This window comes from Poecilia mexicana, unplaced genomic scaffold (genome assembly GCF_051168715.1).
Source record: "Poecilia mexicana isolate PSO_F unplaced genomic scaffold, ASM5116871v1 scaffold_7, whole genome shotgun sequence".
In the NCBI taxonomy this organism is placed as follows: Eukaryota; Metazoa; Chordata; class Actinopteri; order Cyprinodontiformes; family Poeciliidae; genus Poecilia; species Poecilia mexicana.
Genome location: NW_028263376.1, coordinates 21,251,740 through 21,270,997, shown reverse-complemented (window position 1 = coordinate 21,270,997; position 19,258 = coordinate 21,251,740). Strand labels below are relative to the sequence as shown.

Genomic DNA, 19,258 nt, shown 5'->3' with positions numbered 1-19,258 from the left:
TGCTCAAAAGACATGAGGATCTTTACACACCAGACACGCCCACACAGATGGACATCTCACTAAGGATCATTGCAAGGCACTTTGCTCATATTTCTTCAGATCTAGTGGATTTGAGGCTTAGACGGTTGTTTGTTCTGCTCTCTCTGCAGACAAGGTATCTTATGCCTGTGCCTGCAGAAACCGTTGTCGTCTTGTCTTGATATCCAGGCAAAGGCAGTCCTTCTAAGTCGTCTTCAATATGAGTTGTCAGGCTGTATTTGCTTATGTTACTCTGGGACACCAAACTCAATTCCACAGCCTTGTTTGATTTTGCATAATGAGAAGTTGCTGCTGCTCACGGGATAATGTTTTTGACTGACAACTATGAAGATGAAGGAATGTATTTCAAATATTTATTTCACGGATTTTGAAGAGCAGAGTTGGCTTCTTAAAAAGCACACTGATGGGACAACTTCGGTGACCTTGTATGTGTTTTGAATATAGTGCACACCCTGGGTTATTCTGGTGTGTTCTTAATGGCCTGGTTTTGTTGAGTAGTTTACGGTTCTTGTGGGAGGCCTACATGCACCTATCAAAGGCATGGAGATTATATGATTGATTAAATCATGCATATACTCATTTTTGAACCAAGTATAAATTGATTCAAGTCAAGTGTTTCTTTTAAATGTTATACATTAGCAAGGACGGAGACTGCTGACCAAGAAGAAAACCCCTGTGACAAGGTGGACAACTTTAGGCTGAATTTGCAGCAACCCAGTAAACATTTAAATGGTCTCTCTTGGACACTGGTGTCCACTGCTTCCAGTGTCCTGCAACTTTTAGATGTCTCCCAGGCCTAATTAGCCTAAGTAAAGTGGTTGAATTGAATCATTAGTATATAATCATGTTCTATAGAGTGCTACTAATGATTTCATTCAAGTCTGATTAAAAGGAAACATCTAAAAGTTGCAGGACACTTTGCCTCTAAAGCTTGGGTTTGACACCCTACCTGGTACAGCATGGAGTCAATCAGTTAAGAGTTCCTTACTAAAGAATTTATTCTGAAATGGGTATTTCCATTTAATAGCTATTGTCACATTTTATAATAAAATACTTGTTGCTAGAACATCTGCAGAATTGGTGAAGCCATCTCTCTTTTTTTCATGAATGAAACAGTGGCCTTAAAGCGAAACAGACTTTTCATTTTGAAACAGCCAGATTGGAAAGTTTTCATTGTGGAAGAAAATCAGAAACATTCCATTCTTAAAATGATAGCCCTCCTTCTGACATGTGGCCAAGCAGAAACGACTACTTCTGCGTCTGTCAAAGGAGCTTGTTAGAGAACATGGTGTTCTTTTAGGCGATGTATTTAAATTCTTGTCAGACTTCTCAAAGATAGCAAAGAAAACTGAGAAAAACACTGAGGTCAAAGGAACATCTAACCCTAATTATTTTAAAAGCTATTTAATTTAATTAATTATTTAATTTGGCACTCTTCACTCGATAATATATAGTCACTCCTAATCTAAAGGAGATGCTTTAGATAATCACACACTTTTAATATCAGCAAAGGAAAGATTTATAGTAAATTTTTAGCTGTACTGTATCTTTTCCAAATAAAACCCTGGACGTTCTATTTGAGATAAATATTTTTTTGGCTTCAGCTTTTCCTTTACTTAATGAATGGCTCTGGGGCTCAGGGTGGCTCAGTTGGTAGAGCACCATGTTCAGAGGCTGCAGTCCTCGACACAGTTGTCCTGGGTTTGAGTCCTGGTCTTGGGCCCTTTGCCACATGTCTTCCCCATCTCTCTCTCTCTCTCTCTCTCTTGTCTGTTTACTGTACAATATTGGCTTCTACAGTCTAAAATATCTTTAAAATAATATCAATTGCTCTGAGTATTATTCCACCCTGAATCCTTACATTTCTTCCCTTTGTGTAAATTACCTTTTTAGGTACTGTTAATAAAAAAACAAAAACAAAAAAAAAAAAAACGGTTATTTTCACAACTGCTTAAAAGGCTGGGTTGATTTTACTGGCATATAAGTGTTGGGCTACAAATTGGGCTGCGACGTGGCAGCAATTGAGAAGAAAGTAAAGTCCCCAGATTAAATGTTTCTTCTAAAGGTCAGGCTTAGCCAATTCTATGAGGAAAACAGCATGGCTTTTAATCAATCTGAACTTGTGGTCCAGATAAACCTTTGTCACGCTTAATAACGTTCCACTTCCCATCAGTCAATATGTGTGTGCTTTTTGATAATATCCTCTTAGGCACTACCCAGAAGTTTCAGGAGGGACCCTCACTTGCTCTTTGATGGGTTTAATCTGATCAAAGTTTGTCATGTAAAGAAAATTCATGAAACAACTCTGGCAATCTGTAATGACAAAGGCAGGGCTTACTGTGCCTTTCAAAAACATATGATGCCAATAATTTGAGAGAACAAAAGATCTCAGTCAATGAAAGAGACATGGTGATTCCTCGCAGAGCACAGTGCTCATGTAGTAGTATATGGATTCCCATTACTATGTGCTCTCTGAACGCGAGTGGTGAGAGTGGATCCCTTGGGGCTGAGAATCAACCTCCACTTACATTCTCTGCACATAATTGAACAAATTAGCCATGAACAGCTGTTACCTGTTAAAATGACCCGCATTCATTTCATCACTGTGGACAAGAGGTCTGATAGCATCTGCATGCTGCAGCTGTCCCACTGCTCCGATTAGGTTGCCGATTTCTGCTTTCAATATATCATGACAAACATAATTACTTTAACATCTCTTTTTATGGATTCTACAAATCGGCAGGCGTGCAGAGTGTGCCAAGTGTCCATCAATTACAGTCACTGTTGGCTGAAAGGCTGTGCATTCGCCTACTTTGTCTTGCTTCGAAGAGAAGGACGGTCTTTACTGTAACTGAAGAAACAGCCAAAGGTTTTGGAATTTTCACAAACATTGACTTCATGGGTTGATCCTCAGTAGCCTCCCAACTGTGAACTTAGCCCATGGTTTTTCGAGAGCACTCGAGAAAAGCGAAGCAAGGTTACAGACTTGGGTCTTAGTGGCCGTTTATAAGGTTTTGTTTGTGGGTAAGTGACTGCAGGGAAAGGTTTGGAGTCATACTGTAAGTGGGAAGTGGTTAAAAAAAAATACTGACCCCAATATTAGTTTTAAATGTGCTTAAGAAATATGAACATTTCTATTCTTTTACATAAATAACTATTGGAGAAAAAACATCTACTGCACTATTGGTTAAATGACAACACCCCATGGTTTAGACTAAATGTAATCTGACAGATGTAAGCTGCTCGTGTTATCATCCGACTATTCACCTCTGTTATGTAATACAATATTTACACAATTTTATGCCGAGCAACAAATTCAAACTTTCTCCTGTTTTGAGCCAGTAGATCTTTGTTGAATCTTTTACTGGGCCTCCTCTGCCTCAAGGACATTCCCAGAAAGTTTTCAAATGCATAGCCAGATGGAGGCCAATGAGGATCTTGCAGTGGCACACCAAAAGGCAAAAGCCAGACCAGAACTTCAGGAGTTTTATTATGAGGTTGTCGAAAATGGTCTGTTAGAAAAATATTGCAAGATAGAAGTAAACTGGCCTACTTTATGTCTTTTACTCTACAATTACTAATACCAAATATATCGGTTTCAGTAGCATCATGAATGAAATAAAGAAATAAATTGCAAAAACATTCATAAGCATACATTTGGCATTGCTACCACAAACTTCATTATATTTGATTTATTTATTTATTTGGTCATGCAAAGCAAATTGGAGCAACATATGCATATATATATATATATATACATACATAGGTTGCACTTTTCAGAATTGTATTTGTGAAACTTTGAAAACCTGAAATGTACCTTTTTCTTTTATCCTGTGTGTTGGTCTATCACATAAAATACATATTAGTTTGTGGAATACCTGCAAAAACTAAAGGTGTGTGAATTCTTCTGAAGCATACTTCTCATAAATAAATAAATAAAAATTAACCTGTCCTCTCTCATCTCTAATGTACACTGAGAAGTAGGACACACGCACACGAGGTTGGGCGGAATAAGCAATCTACAGTACTAGCCAGTGGCCCTTTGAAGAAATTTAAAGACGGTGTAGTTTCTTCTTCTACGATCTTAAATGGGAACAAATTTAGAAGAAAAAGGTGAACCACAGCCAGTTTCATTCCTCTGTGAGCCAAATGATGCCTCATCATGGAGAATCTTCAATCATCCCTTTCCTTGATTATGTGGTCGGAGAACACCAATCAGCAGCTGACCTTTTGCTGCGGGAGCAGTGACAAACGCAGCATGAGGAATGTGGGTGTGATCTGCTGGCTCGGTGGCCGGGGCAGCGCAGAGTGAAGTAGAGAGGGTGTTCTCGTTTGTGCCGAGCTGGTATTTGGATTAGACGAGACATATTTTGGAATCCGAACTTGGAAACTTTCAGCCACCGCAGTGATCACTCAAGCCACAAGGAAATAGAGACAGAAGAGCTCAGTGGTTACATAAAACATGCCAAAGGAAGCTAGAGACTCAATTAGTTAAGTCCCCCCATTAGCTAGATCGTAAACTCTTGAGGCTCCATTTTGTGCTGAAATAGAGAAAGAGATTTTCACACAGCAAGTAAGTCCTGAGGGGATTTAAATCTAAAGCATTTTACATCAAGGCAAACAGCATGAGCAGCGTCTCTGTCAGGGGTTCCCTCTGCCTTCCGATTGTATGCTTCCAACTCACAACACAGTAATGTCAGATTAATATTTCAGATTTTACTCATGAACAAAGTATTCGTTGTTGCACAAAGATCTCATGAATCAAACATGCCACTTGGTGAAGATTAAACAAAAAAAAAAAAAAAAAAAATCAATGGCCTGAAAAACACGGCCTATTTAATTCCTACACAAATTTCATATTAGGAAATCTGAAAAGCAGATATTGTAAACGGCTTTCTGTCTATGATTGTTGTGAGTTTCCATATCTGTATTTCACAACAGACAAGAAGTGATTTCAGTGCAATAGCTTCTCCAGTAGCTCTATGAGGGCCATATCTGGAGGCTTTGTGTAGGTAAGTACTGACAGATGGTGGGATCATGTTGACAGTATGTATGTGAGTGATAGATTGCTGGTCTGTGAATAGCTGTGGAGCATAATATGATTTGACTGTAAGAATGGGATCTAAATCTGATTTCAGGCAGAACTATGGGCCCAGAGCTTCTCTCCTTTATCTAAGTCCCTCTCCAGCTGTAATGTTGTTGGCTGCAGCTGTTCTCTCCTGGGTGTGGCCTCATTGATGCAGAAGGACACATTATTCTTTCTAATTTCAGAGGGTTAAGAATCACCTTTTAAGATGGTCAGGTGGATGTTTTTGACTTCTTTTAGTGTTCTCGAAAACAAATGCAAGAGATACCATAAATCAATCAGACATGTTATTATCATGGAACCTTTTAGCAGGTGGGACATATGAGGAAGCAAGTGAGCATTTTGTCTTTAAACTTTACCATTAGAGGGAGAAAAACTGGCAAGTCAGAGGTTTTCAGCAAGTTTGAAGGGGGCGACGTTGTGATTATTAGATCAATGGTAAACCAGAGACAGAGTCATGGTTCATTGATGTAAGTGGAGAGCGAAGGTGAGTCACAGTGGCTCAAATTCCTGAAAAAAGTTATTGCTGTTTCTGACAGACAGAAAAGTATAAGAATACAAAGACCAGTGCAGTTTCCTGCTTATGGAGCTACCTGGGTAAAGTCCTGTAAGGATGCCCATGCTGGTCATGTTGTCATTTGTGACTGATGTAAAACAGTCGATGTCCTTGACCAGCATTGTTATGTCCATTTCAGAGAATTATTACTATCAGCAGAGTGAACAATAGAAGAAAGTTTGAATAATTTGAGGAGAATTCTCCAATCTGGCCCTCTATAAACTCTAAACAATCACATGTATGTAAATTCAGGAAGCTAGGAGGTTAAAATGAGTCATATATGAAAATAAGATTAATGAATGAATGAAATGTACATGTACATGTGCTGTTACATTCCTAGTTTTTAATATCAGTGTTACTGAAAAGCATTGCACCTGCCACTGCTATCAAACAGTGACTTCTTTAGAAATACTGCAGATTGTGTGTGATGGCTGTTAGAATTGCAGGATGAATGTTTTGTGAGTTGTTTTAAAATAATTTTCTTGTGTCCACCCAACAGCAATCATATTTCAAAAAAGACTAGATAAAAACTTTATCACAAAAGCATTAGACAATCTGCCTGTAAGAACTAAAAAGTAAACATTTAAGATTCAGGGTAATAACACTAGTGTAGCTTGGCCATTTGTTTATTTTTATTTCTAATAGCTAAACATTTTTGAAATATTCAGAGCAAATAAGAGACAATTTAGAACATGGGCTGGTCATGTCATTTCCTTTTTACCCTGGGTGTCTCGTCTATGTCCAGAGGTGATGTGTATAGTCCACTAAAGTGGCCATTAGTGGAATATCCAATCATAGCAGGGCCATATACTGTCTCCCTGCATCCTTCTTTGACCACCACATCCTAGGGCCATCATAGAGGAAATGAAAGTCACTGATGAATGACATGAGGAAATGGTATGGACAGATTGATGACTGCATTTTCAGAGCTCCCTCAGGGAATAAATATAACTTTAACTAAGTTCATTCAGCTGCAAAGGGCACATGTATGCATCGGACCTAACTTTAGGTGTACACTTTTGTTTTCAGATTTTGCAAGTGTCTAACAAATAAAACATTTTGATATAAAAATCTGTTTTCCTGATTTTCTGCATATAACTGACTTCTTTGTATTTTACCATAGAAACAGTGATCTTAATTCTCTTTGATATATTTTTTCCAACTGCTACGTCCGTATAGCTCCACAGCCATGAAGGGCTCATTCATGCCGTCTCACTCGGTTGATGCTGCAGCGTGCCTTCTTCCTGAACTCTGGAAAGTATTGATGCAGAGGTTAATCAAAGGTGTTGCTAATTCGATCGATGTATCTTGTTCAGCGGGGGTAAATCATTGTCTTCCTTCTGTAGGACGCTCCTAATGAGAGCTAAGACACATCACAACATTTCATAGCATGATGGCTGCACTTGAAGAAATGTTTTAGCTTTCTAGAATGACTTTTATGTTTTCTATACTGCATGGATTTCAGGGTTTTTTTTCTTCCTTTTTTTTAACTAAACACATTTTTAATTGTATTTGAAAACTTTAGTCACAAAGGTTTCTAAATGAAAATGGTGTATTTTATTACAGACACATAAGAATTCATTAATGATCCCTTTGATTCATTGTGTGACAGTTTGCTGAGCTATGCTTATATTATAATGAGACATTCCCCACACCAAGCGTGACTATGCTCCATAAGTTGCATGACTCCCGAAATGCAAAAAATTTGCACCACAAAGAATTGTCCAATCATACAGAATTTAGAAGTGGTTTGAAAGTGTTGTACATCCCGTACTGCTAGTCACACAGGCTTGTACCTTAGACAGAGAAGATGACATTAATAAATGGAAAGATTATGACTCTCTCAGGTCCAGTCTAATTACATTTTCTTCTCCTTGTATTAAGTACATCCTTTCAAATACTATTTACATAATGCATACAGTAATTCTAACTTATATATGTATATATATTTAGACTACATAATAATTTTTATTTCACTACTACCATGTGCAGGCCTATAATATATCCTTACAAAACATAGAAGTTTGGGCTTGCAACATGACAAAGTGTTTAACATTTCAAGGGTATAAACTGATACTTTAGCAAAGGTTTACATGTTGACTCCCCATTGAGAAAGTCTCACCTGATTCTCCAGCCTGAGATCAGTCTGATTGCTCAACAAGCTAAACTGTATTTGGCACATAGCTCACTTATCTTATGTATTTGACTCAAGAATTAACCAGTTACTAATTATCTCCTTTAAGCAAACCTCACATTATCTGACAAGTAACCTAACTTTTACAGAAAAGATAGCAGTCTTATTATACCACACTGGATAAAGATGTTAAAAGAGCTCCAATTTGGAGCAATGTAAGATTAAAAAAATAAAATAAAATGCATGTGATGGATTCACAAAAGAAAAAAAAAAATCATGAGGCATTTATGCAAACTGTGCGTAACTATGTATACTGTAGCTCCACTATGTGTTACATTAATTATTCCAGAAAGTTGGATAAGTATGTCAACACTGCAACCCGACTGCTTAGAGGGCAGAGGTATGTTGTTGTTTTTTTTGTCCTATGTTGTAACTTTAGGAGAGAAATCTGTTCGTGACTTGTGTGAGCAGCGTGTAACAACAGAGCATTCTGACTGCATTTGCACTGACATGGTCTGACAGGTCAATCAATGTGGAGAAGGTGGAATGGGGTGTAGGTTCGCCGATCTGCTGTGCCAGAAGAGAAAAAGTAAAAGTCATTTCTATTCTGTTCCTCAAGCTGCCATGGCTGCCTGGATTGAATGCTAAAAGATTTCTCTTTATATTTACCTTTGCTCCCACAGCGACTAAAGAACGATTGAGACCTAAAGAAGAGTTGTCAGCGAGGCTATCCAAGATGATTCAGATGCAGTGAAAGCGATAAATTGTTGAAGACAACGCTGATCGTTTTGGGTAATAATCAATAAACAACGTGTGGCTTCACTGAACTTTCAGCTTCAAGAGTTTGATTTATTTCAAGGTTCCTTAGTGTGTATCTGCCAGACCATTCTCCTAGTCAAAGCAAGTTTTCATTCCCATAGGTGGCATCTCAATGATGTGAGTATTTGACCTTGCTGTGTTGTTATGGTCCAAATAACATTTTTCTCAATATCTAGCAATATGTTTTAAAGTTGTTGTAACTTTAATTAAATGGTAACTACTCTTTTATTCAATAGAATGATAACATACTTTACTAGAGCTGTGAAAATTGCTAGAGGTCATGGATTTGATGAGGAAATGTTTTTTTTTTTCATTTTCTCATCAAACTTGGGGCAAAAGACTTGAGATTTGACTTGGGGGGGGGAAAAATATTTTGAACATTTTTAGCTTATAGCAACTTACATTTATGAAAAATGTAAACTTTATTTGAATTTATTTGTAACTATAGTCTTTTTCAGGTAGTCTTACTACCTTGCAGCAAGAAAGTCCTGGGTTCAAATCCCAGGCTGGGGTCTTTCTGCATGTAGTTTGCATGTACTCCCTGTGCATTCACAGATTCTCTCCAGGGACTCTGGCTTCCTCCCACTGTTCAAAAACGTGACTCTTAGGTCAAATTGGTCTCTTTAAAATCTCCTTAGATTAATTTATGCACAGTGTAGCCCGCCTCTCGCCCGGTGACCCCACAAGGATAGGCACGTTGGATGGATTGATGGAGTCTTTTTCTTTGATTTTGCACGTTGCTGTAGGTTTTCTAGGGCGGCTTTGTAAAACCAGAGAAACCAGGGACAAGAAAAGCAAAAATGTTCAGCACATCAACTTCACTTGTTTCATATCGTCTACTCTCCCTGTTAAATAAATACTGTTTTTTCTTTTTCCACAGGACATAAATTGAGTCAAAGTATAATGAAATTTGTCCTGCAGTTTTAAAAAAAATCATTTTTGCTTCATGCGTAGCGTCTTACAAAATTTGGAACAAATTTAAAAAACAGACAGCAGAAAATAAGATGCAGAGGAAAAGTTTGATTAAAAATGTTCATTTTCAGATCAATGAACACTCTTATTTACAGCTTTGAAACATCTGGTTTTGTTTTTATTGTGATCAAATTTGCAATAGATTGAGGGAGAAAATTAGGCACAGTTTTTTTTCAAACCTCAAACCTCCTGTTTTTCATCTGCCACAGCGAAGGGAGGCCTCATTACGTTGCCTTGGAAGACATCTGACGAATGAACATCCTTAATTGTGCTGATCATTTTAGCTTCATGTTTGCTCATGGCTGGAAGTAAAACTAATTTTGAACATGAATCCCAGCCAATAATCAACATACTAAACTGCTGCATACAGAAGTACAACACAATTTCTAATTCGTTTTGATTCTTATTCTTTCCTTGGAGCAGTTTCTCAACCCTCGTCCTCAAGGCACAGTGCTCTGCATGTTTTAGGTGTGTCCCTGCTTCAGCTGAACTGGTTTCAATTGATGGCTGATTAACATGCATTTGCTGAACTGCAATCAGCTGAATCAGAGGCAATGAAGCAGGGAAACATCTAAAACATGCAGGGCAGTGAGCCTAGAGGACCAGGGTTTGGAAACGCTGCCTTAGAGGACTGTTTCCTGTAACGTGTTTGTTTGTGGAAGACTAAAAGTACATCATTTACATATGGAGATCAAACCACTCCAGTTTAATTTAACAGTAAGCATCAGTCTGAAATGTAACCCAATGACTTACATGCACAACCTTTGGTTTAAGGCCAAACATGCTGTTGTAGTTTTTACAAACTGTGAATACAAAAAGTATTCACACCTCTGAGGTTGTTCATATTTTAAAACTTTAATGGTAATTCCATCCGATAGAACAAAAATGTTACATAATTGAAATACTGAAGAAAAAAGCATAAATATTTTTAAAAGTGTGTTCAACCTCCCATTGTGAATACCTAGCAAAACATAATTTTGCTGCAATTAAATGTGTCTTTTTTGATAGGTCTCTACCACCTGTGTGCATCTGGAGCAGGGATCCTCAAATCCAGGCCTTGAGGGCCAGAGTCCTGCAGGTTTTAGATGTGGCTCTGGTTCTCCACACCTGACATAAACAATCAGGTTATTAGCAGCACTCTGGAGAACGTGACTGCACTGAGGAGGTAATTCAGCTACTCGACTGAGGCATGTTGAACCGGGGTCGCATCTAAAAGTTGCAGGACAGCGGCCCTCGAAGCCTGGATTTGAGTACCACCGATCTGGACACTAAAATGTTTTATCTATTATTCTTAATAATATATCTAAAGGTTATCCATGAAAGAGTTTCCAAGAATATCTGTAAAGAATTTCCACATTTTGCTGCTGATTTTCAGTTGGATTTCTTTTGGAATTTTTGACCGCGATTAGGGAAACATTTGTGTTAACCTTATAAGCTTAACCTTAAAGTGCTCTGCATCAAATAAACACTTTAGTAACAAAGAGTCAGATGAAATGCATTGCTTAGTGGAAACAGCAGGTGACACAGAAAAGACGAGATGCTCTGTTCTTACAAGGAGGGGAAATTTTTATTTATAACACATGATGCTGACAGGGACTCTCTGGCTCAGCGTCTATATTACAAGGTTTATCTGCAAGGCTGTGAATGTACTGTATGGTGTTTCTGGAAACCAACGTCGCAGTGGCAATATAAACACACGCTTGAAATAACAGACTCTTTCCCTTTTTTTCCCTTTTCTTTTTTTAAAAAAAGGTACAAACAACAATATAAAATATTTGTGCTGTTGGCAATTTACAAAAAAAGTCTTTTGACTTGATACCTGTGCAATATTTTTTCTGCTTGGTTTTTTCTTCCTCTTTCTCCTTCATTTGAAACAATATGCGTACACCAGAGTCCCATCTGGACTCCAGCCTCCGTCATGCACAGTTTTTGAATTTGTTCATGATAATTGCAGTAGAACTCATCTGCCCATTATAAAAAGACACATGCAAAAAGCTCCAATTGTACAGTTACAGCTTGCCTAACATGGTCTGTTTAGCATCAAGCAAATATTACATTATGTACACTTGGACTTGAATAGCAGGAGGACTCGTATGAGAGCCTGCTGCCCAGATTTGGGCTTCAATCCATAGCAGAACAAAAGTTTGGCATCTTTTAGAATCTCCCTTCAGGTCTGCGTCCATGGTGATAAAGAGTCCAGAACAGCCCGCAGTGACCGGGTGTTCTTCGAGTAACCCCAAGTGTCAGACAGAACTCAGGGTTGAACTTTGGCAGTGCAGTCAGTCCCTCTTGGTTTTCATTTGTTAATTCTCCCTTTATATTAGCAAGAGAATGTCAACACAACAGATGGACCACGACTTCAACAGGAAATAACCAATATTTTGAAGATCACTGGGGGGGGGAGGGTCAAGTTTCAGTCTATGCACTGGTGCCTTGCTGCCAAGCCAACATTCAGCATCACTACAACAATGCGTCATGTCTTCATATGTAACACAGTTTATGGCCAACGTCTGTTTGGCCCAGAATCTGATTTGAATGTCTGATTGCGGAGCATGACGACTATATTTCTTCTTTCTTTGGAGACAGGATGGCCATCAGTCTTAGTGCTGCTCTTTGAGTGAATTGAAACACTGCAGAATGGGATTATATAATATAGAACACTCTTATATGTACAGTAAGGCCTAGAGGAGTGAGTGTGTACTGTACAGGTTGGTTTGGAGTGGAAACCCTCTCGCCACGATGAAGCAATACAATTATGGCTGTCAGCCCGTACAGATTTATACAAATTCTAGTAAATGCACATGGCTTTTTGTGAAATATAACTTGCCAAGGATTCATTTGGAACCAAACGATAGTGGAAAAAAAAAAAAAAAAAAAAAGACTGCACAGAAAAACTAATGTCACCACATGTATAAAAAGATTCTATATTTACAACATTTATGTGTCAGAAAGAATCACAAACAGGAACTAACAGCTGTGTTTATTTTGTGGGATATTCTTCAGGCTAAAAGGCAGTCACACAGATAAGAGCTTATCTAGCAGTGAGCTGTGGAAACCACTCCGTTTTCATATCTGAGCTGGCGGCTATCCTGATCATCAACGTTTCTAGGTTGTATAAGCAGCAATTCATACTTATCAATCTGCCAACCGAACCAAATTGACCCTGTTGACCTGTTTATTTACACCGGATTGGTTACTCCTTTCAGGGGTTTTTTAAAGTCACTTTCTGTCTACTTGTATCTACAGCCAAACATTTCCATATTTTCTTACCAGTCTATTTTCACTCAATTTACACACTGGTTACTGCTATCAAGGGTTTGCAAAGCAACAGTTTCAGAGCTGCTAAAAGGATCTGTTATACTGTTTGTACCTTAAGGTCCTTTAAAAGAGATGAGAGAGGAAGTGACCGGAGTACTGTTTCCGTGTTTGCTGTCTCTCCTCCACCTGTTGCTGGGAAGCTGGCTGAATAACAGCTACTATCCTTTTCCCTTGTTTAGAACAAATAAAATGCCAACTCTTTGTATAGATTTCCAGTCACAAAAAGCCAAATCATGGTGCGAGAAACTATGATGATTTTATTAAAAATAACACTGTTTTTAAACTACAGTTCACAAATTATGAGCAGCAATAACCTAAACAGCCAACTTTACACTTTAACCAATCAGATAGCCCAATCAATTAAGAAGCTAATGTCAGCTTGTTACACTCCTGTTCATCTAAAAAAAAATAGAAAAAATGTATAACATTCTGTGCAATAAGACTATTATCTAAAAACTGCTAGTAAAATAATTTCATGTTTATTGAAAAGTTTAATCTATGCATCAAAATAAAATATGGTATTGTATCAGTGTAACTAGAAGTATGTTATTTTGCAGCAACAAGGCCATTAGCTACTTAAAATGTTCAAATAAAAGCAATTTGATCACTTTGGTTTTAAATCTTTGTCTAAATACCATGATAGCATGAAACTGTGGTATTTTTTCCTCAAGGCATCTCAAAGAGCTTATGCCCGCTTCCTTGTCATATTTTGTAAAACAGTGGTTTGATTGTTATCTAAATCTTGTTGAATAAAAACTGAACAGATTAAGAAAGGAATAATTAGAAAAAGCTTGCTCCTTTACACCCGCTGACCTTTGTAGACCTTCAGGTGAGTTATCAGTAAGAAACAATACAAACCTGCCTGAACAAATCATGCTCTCAATGATCAGCTTCTCCCTGTACCTTTTTTTGAAATGTTTTGCATATTCAAAAACTTTAATGAGCAAACTATGTTTAACCAATCTACAACAGTCCCTGTAGCACATCCCGGATGTGCCACAAATTAAGTTTACAAAAGCTTAGAGACAGCTGGCAGACAGCAAATGTGTTAGGAAGAGTCTCATTACTAAAGCACACGGGCTTCACACAAATCTACCTTTCGTAAAACCTCTTAAATTAATGTCAGGATTTTCAGACTAACATTTTAAATAAGTGGAACTCTGCCGAAAGAGAGCTGGTTTGTGACAGTGCTAAGTCTGATTGCCGCTGCTTATTTGCCCCAGTTTCTGTTACAGATGCACCAACGTTGGGTTTTTTGCAAAGCTATGAACTGTCAATGCAGGTTTAAGAATCTTTGTAAGAGCTGCCATAACTTTATTAGTGACATGATTTCTCATTAACTACGTACTAGAAGCAGAGGAGATGTCACATTGTGTCAGAGAGATGGGTTTTGCAAATTTAAAACAAAGACAAATTTATAAGGGAGCTGACATTTCAAAAGTCCTTTAGCAGCTCAAGTTTGCAATTGGAACAGTTATCAATTGTACCTGTACACAGCAATCCCAAGTGTATCCCCTAGATAATGTTCAATCCCACTTTAAATCTTATATATTTGCCAAAAAAAGCCAACATTTCCAAATCCAGCATGATCTATAACCAATGTGGCTGAAACTGGACATTTTGGTTTTCTCTGTTTAGCCTTCCTGTTATCTGCTGAACTCAGCTCCAATTTCAATTTCTTGTGGCGGACTGTTCATTTTAAACCAATAAAAGCTGCATATAAAAGAAAACAAAACTGCAAAAATTCTAGATGGTGATGAAGCAACATGTCACCTGAAAGAACAGCTGATCCTGATATCCTTATAGAACACACTTTTCCCTTTTTAAATTTTCTTACACCTACTGTGCTTTCACTGATTTTATTTTTAAACCCCTCATTGGTGCAAACTTTGAGTCTTCTTCCCAAAGTAACAACGTCCACATATTAAGTGTGTTGCCACTTCTGTGGTTTGATATGGTACATCCACTGATCTGAAAAGGTATAAGACTTTTGTGAGTTCTGACTGATTAGATCACAAGTCAGGAGCACAGGCTGAAAATTGGACCATTTCACTGTGAATCTCTAGTTTTTGTATCAATGTTTAAGTCAAAAAGTTATAGGACAAGCAAGATGGGCTAATTTGGGTAAAATTAGAGACAGTAATTCAAAGTGCAGCTAATTGTAAGGTGAAAGATTACGTATGCAAATATTGGATGATCTTAAAGCCAAGCTCCTAAATAACCTCTTTAACCACTTCACACCCAGCAACATTGCAGAAACAAGACATTTAGCTTGTCAACCTTTATGGTTAGTAACGAGCCCAATCTCTCACACACTGAGAGCAAAACAAACACAGCTGCTGTTGCTACAAGAAACAAAGACACAATGATTTTTTTTTTTTTCTGTAAGACAGCCTCTTTACATGTATCTGCAATTTCAGCAATCACAGTCAAGCTAAATGTGATCTAGGGGCACAGGTACATCTGACTTGAAAAAGCCTAATGATTTGTCCGTTACCTAGAGACACACTGTAGGCCTACGTACAGTATGCCCTCTAAAACCAGTACTGACATCTCCCGCTGATACCACGGCCCTGCCGGACGGGAGAAATGACGAGGGAGATCTGAATTAAAGGGTCTGGGGTCATGTCACGGCCTGTTAGCCCAAATAATGGCAACCAATCCTGAGTTAGCAGGAGTCTGCTAAAAGAAACCCACCACTGAAGGCACTTTTTTTTAAACAACAGTGCTTCTGTTCTAAGTAATTCAAGTTCAGGAAAGAATGGATCAGAACCCTCCATGTAAAGAGGACTTTCATACCTGTGTTACCTTTTCTCTCACTTTTGTTTGCCTCAGAAAAAGCATGTAGCTCAACCTAAAGCTCCTTCAGACAGGCGGGCGGGCGGGCGGGGGGCTGACGGAGAGGGAAAAGTGAAATCCCTCCGGAAAAAGGGAATCTTCTGAATCAAACGAGACTGAGGACAAAAACAAAGGCAATAGAAACTGAAATAAAACCAGACATAAAAAAAAGATAAGATAAAATAATCAAAGTGCACAACTCAAAAACTGACGTGACAAAAAAAGTACATGAGTTTGAGCGTAGATATGACACAAAGCCTGCAAATCAGAGCTTCTGGTACAGTCTTCGACAGGCTTAGAGCAGGAGCCAGTTGAGAAGAGCACCTGGAAGTGACTCACGGCACTGATCCTCTGTGGTGGGTTATTAGATTGGTTGGTTGGTCCGTGTGAACATGCCATCTTTAACGTGTGTTCAAGAAGGGTATAATAGCCCCACTGTGTTGTGGAGACAGAGCTTGGCAGGCCAGCTGACGGGTTGAGGGTGTGTGTGTGTGTATATATGTGAGAGATGGGGCCGGATTCTTAATCGTCATCCCCACCCCCGTACATGTCAGCCAACTTCTTAAAACGGGGTCCCCAGTCGTTGAGGTAGTCATAGTCCTGGTCTCCTGTGCTGGAGGAGTTGAGGGAGCTGACTGAGCCGGCGGTGGAGCCGCTGCCCTCATAGTCAAAAACGAGCAGGGAATCATACGGAGGGGCCGTGGGGTCATTGTCTGCAGCCCGCAGACCCTGATGAGGACAAGAAGAGCAAACAAAGCAAACAAAAGATGAACTCACTCCATATTTACAGCAATAAAATAACGTAAACTATTCAGAAGGCTCTCTGTGATTATTGTTGCCCAGGTGTACAAAACAATTTAGAAAACATAAAGCAACCCAAGCCGAAAATGTGGGTGGATATGAAAAACGGTAAGTTTGCAGAATTGAAAAATTCTTCACTTTCACAAGGGGACTTTTGAACCAATCAGTTTCTGTGTTTCTACATCAAACTTACGTTGGCGGAAGCCGCTGGCTAAGCCTCTCCGTCACATCAGCTGATCGTTATCCACTAATACAGAGTTGTGTCCCGTGGACACGAACATTTTCAGGTTGAGCTGTTTTAAACGACTGGGTCAAGCTTCCCCTTTGCCAACTTTGACCCCCATTTTGTACCTACAATTTTGTGCCTGTCCCTGCTGTCACAGGGCGAGAGGTGAGACAAGTTGGCAGTCCATTACAGCTCTGACAAAGACAGATAATGAAGCATGCCTTTATTTATAACCCAGGAGAGATTAGACAGGAGAGGCGTGTGTTTTCCAGAGTTTTCCCTTCCAGACTGCAAAATGTGGTGGGAAAGTGTTAAATGAATCATGCAAGACTTGCAGTAGCCAATGTATTGGCAATTGTGCTGCAATTTCATGCCATAAGCTTGTTTTTATTCAGTTCGGGAATGACATGGTTGCAAAAAAATTTCAGCGACAGGGAACTACTGCCGAGAACAGTGAGCACTTTGTAGAAGAGGGGGGGATTTTTCCAGTCCTGTTAATTAATTTGGAATGCTGGCAGAAGGGGGTGTTAGAAGATACAGACAGCCAAGGCTCATGCAAAAGACTAACATAAGACCCACAACTAGGAGGATCCATGCAAAACCAGCTGTACTGAGCTTTTTATTTTAACCCCCCTCTAGTTTTTAGGTCTCCAGCTCTCAACCAAAATGTATCTAAGATAGCTATTAAGTTTTGAAATGAAGTGTTCAGCTGTTGGATAGTTTGGTGCAAAAAGTATAAAAAGCTTAGCAGATATAATTTTATGGATTCTGGGTGTGGATGTGCAGTAAAAAATAATGCTGATCAAAGCTCCATTACAGGCACTTCAGGCTTCATCTCATAAAGCTCCTTCCATTTCTGTGCTGTTTATGGTAGGGGGTACACGCTTGTCTAGAACAATGCCGTTTTCTAGCAAGTTAAAATTCAGTGGAGGAGCATATATTAGACTATTGTAGGTCAAAAATGTGTGCTTTGCATAAGTATTCATGGCCGCTGAACTATTTCAGATTTTGTCCCATTACAGCCACAAATGTCAATGTTTTAATGGGAATTTTATGTGACGGACCAACCTGAAATTGCCCATACTTGTGAAGCGAAAGAAAAAAGATTGAGGATTCTCAAATTTTCTTAAGCAACCTATTTACGTAAACTGAGTACGTCTGTGAGTAATGTATCATCTGTAGAGGTGTTCGGTGAAGGCCTCAGAGATTTATTAGAGAACATTAGTGAACAAACAGCGCGATAAAGACTGAAGAACACAACAGAAAAGTCGGGGATGAAGCTACGGAGAAGTTTAAAGTGATCTTAGATGATAAAACAATGTCTCAAGCTTTGAGCATTTACTAGAGTGCTGTTTAATTAATCATGTGAAAGCGGTAAGTGTGGAACAATAGCAAACCTACCATGTTCACATGTAGGTTTGCTGACAGGCCAGGAAAAATGGGCCTTACTTAATTAAGAGGAGCTAAGAGACCCTTGGTTATTCTGAAGGAGCAGAAGATCCACAGCTCAGGGTAGTTGAGCAGTCTGCAAATGTAGAACAGTGGCAAGAAGAATGGAGTTTTTGAAAGAAAGTCATAAGGAGAGGTGGAATAAGCTCCCTCTTCAGTATGGCCAGGTAAGCTGCTCAGGACTGATCTGACATGCAGGGCAATCCTGGGAGAAAACCTGTTAGAGACTGAAAACAGACTTAAGACTGGGATTCACCAACCAGCAGGACAACAATCCAAATTAGATGTCCAGATGTGGTTAGGAGAACAGCATGTTCATGTAGAATGGTCCAGTACAGGCCCAGTCCTTAATCCAATTAAAAATCTGTGCTGGTCATTCACTGAAAATGCCAATAAAAGGCACTGAAAAGCAAACAGAATACAAATAAAATCTTGTGGGTGAAATGTACAAATAAATACAGTAATAAATAAAATAATTCGGCATACAAGTTTTTGTATTCTCATCATTTGCTGTAGTAGCTGTGACATTGCATTTTGTAAAAAAGAATTGAAAAGTATTTTTCATTCAGTGCCGCGGTTTTAAAGAAAAACATATGAGGGCCACCGACCTCGAGGTGAGGCAGGTGAGGAGAACAGCCCTTGTTGACTCAAGAGAAATAAAGAGAAAAGCCTAAAAAGCTCCATCCCCCGTGGATTCAGAACGTGGCAAAAACACCATGTGTTTGCCGTGTTTGAGTTTAATCGGACTGCTGGAGCGAGATCAGGTGAGTTTATGTGTGTGAGACAGAGACAGACAGACAGAGAGTCAAGGCTGGATGGATCAAAGCTGAACAGCTGCCAACACCTCTCGAGTGTGAACGCGTTGTCATGAGTCTGTCAATCAGTATTTCCTCGCATAAACGTGCCAGCGTCTGAGTTTTGTGTGTATTTATGAGTGTTTGGAGGGTGGGGTGGCTGTAAAGTGAAGGAAAACTAGTTGTCATGTCATCCCCCCCACCAAAAAAAAAAAAAAAAACAAGC

General features: G+C 38.9%; 1 protein-coding gene across 1 annotated transcript in view; it reads right to left on the bottom strand.

The window, feature by feature from the left end:
* Positions 1-11,151: 11,151 nt before the first annotated feature.
* Positions 11,152-19,258, bottom strand: part of LOC106918584 (cadherin-4-like) — a 254,435-nt gene continuing 246,328 nt past the window's right edge. Inside the window, exon 16 of the mRNA XM_088007230.1 lies at positions 11,152-16,491. Within this exon, the coding sequence (XP_087863356.1) occupies positions 16,285-16,491 (207 nt within the window). The 3' untranslated portion in view covers positions 11,152-16,284. The remainder of the gene's footprint in view (positions 16,492-19,258) is intronic.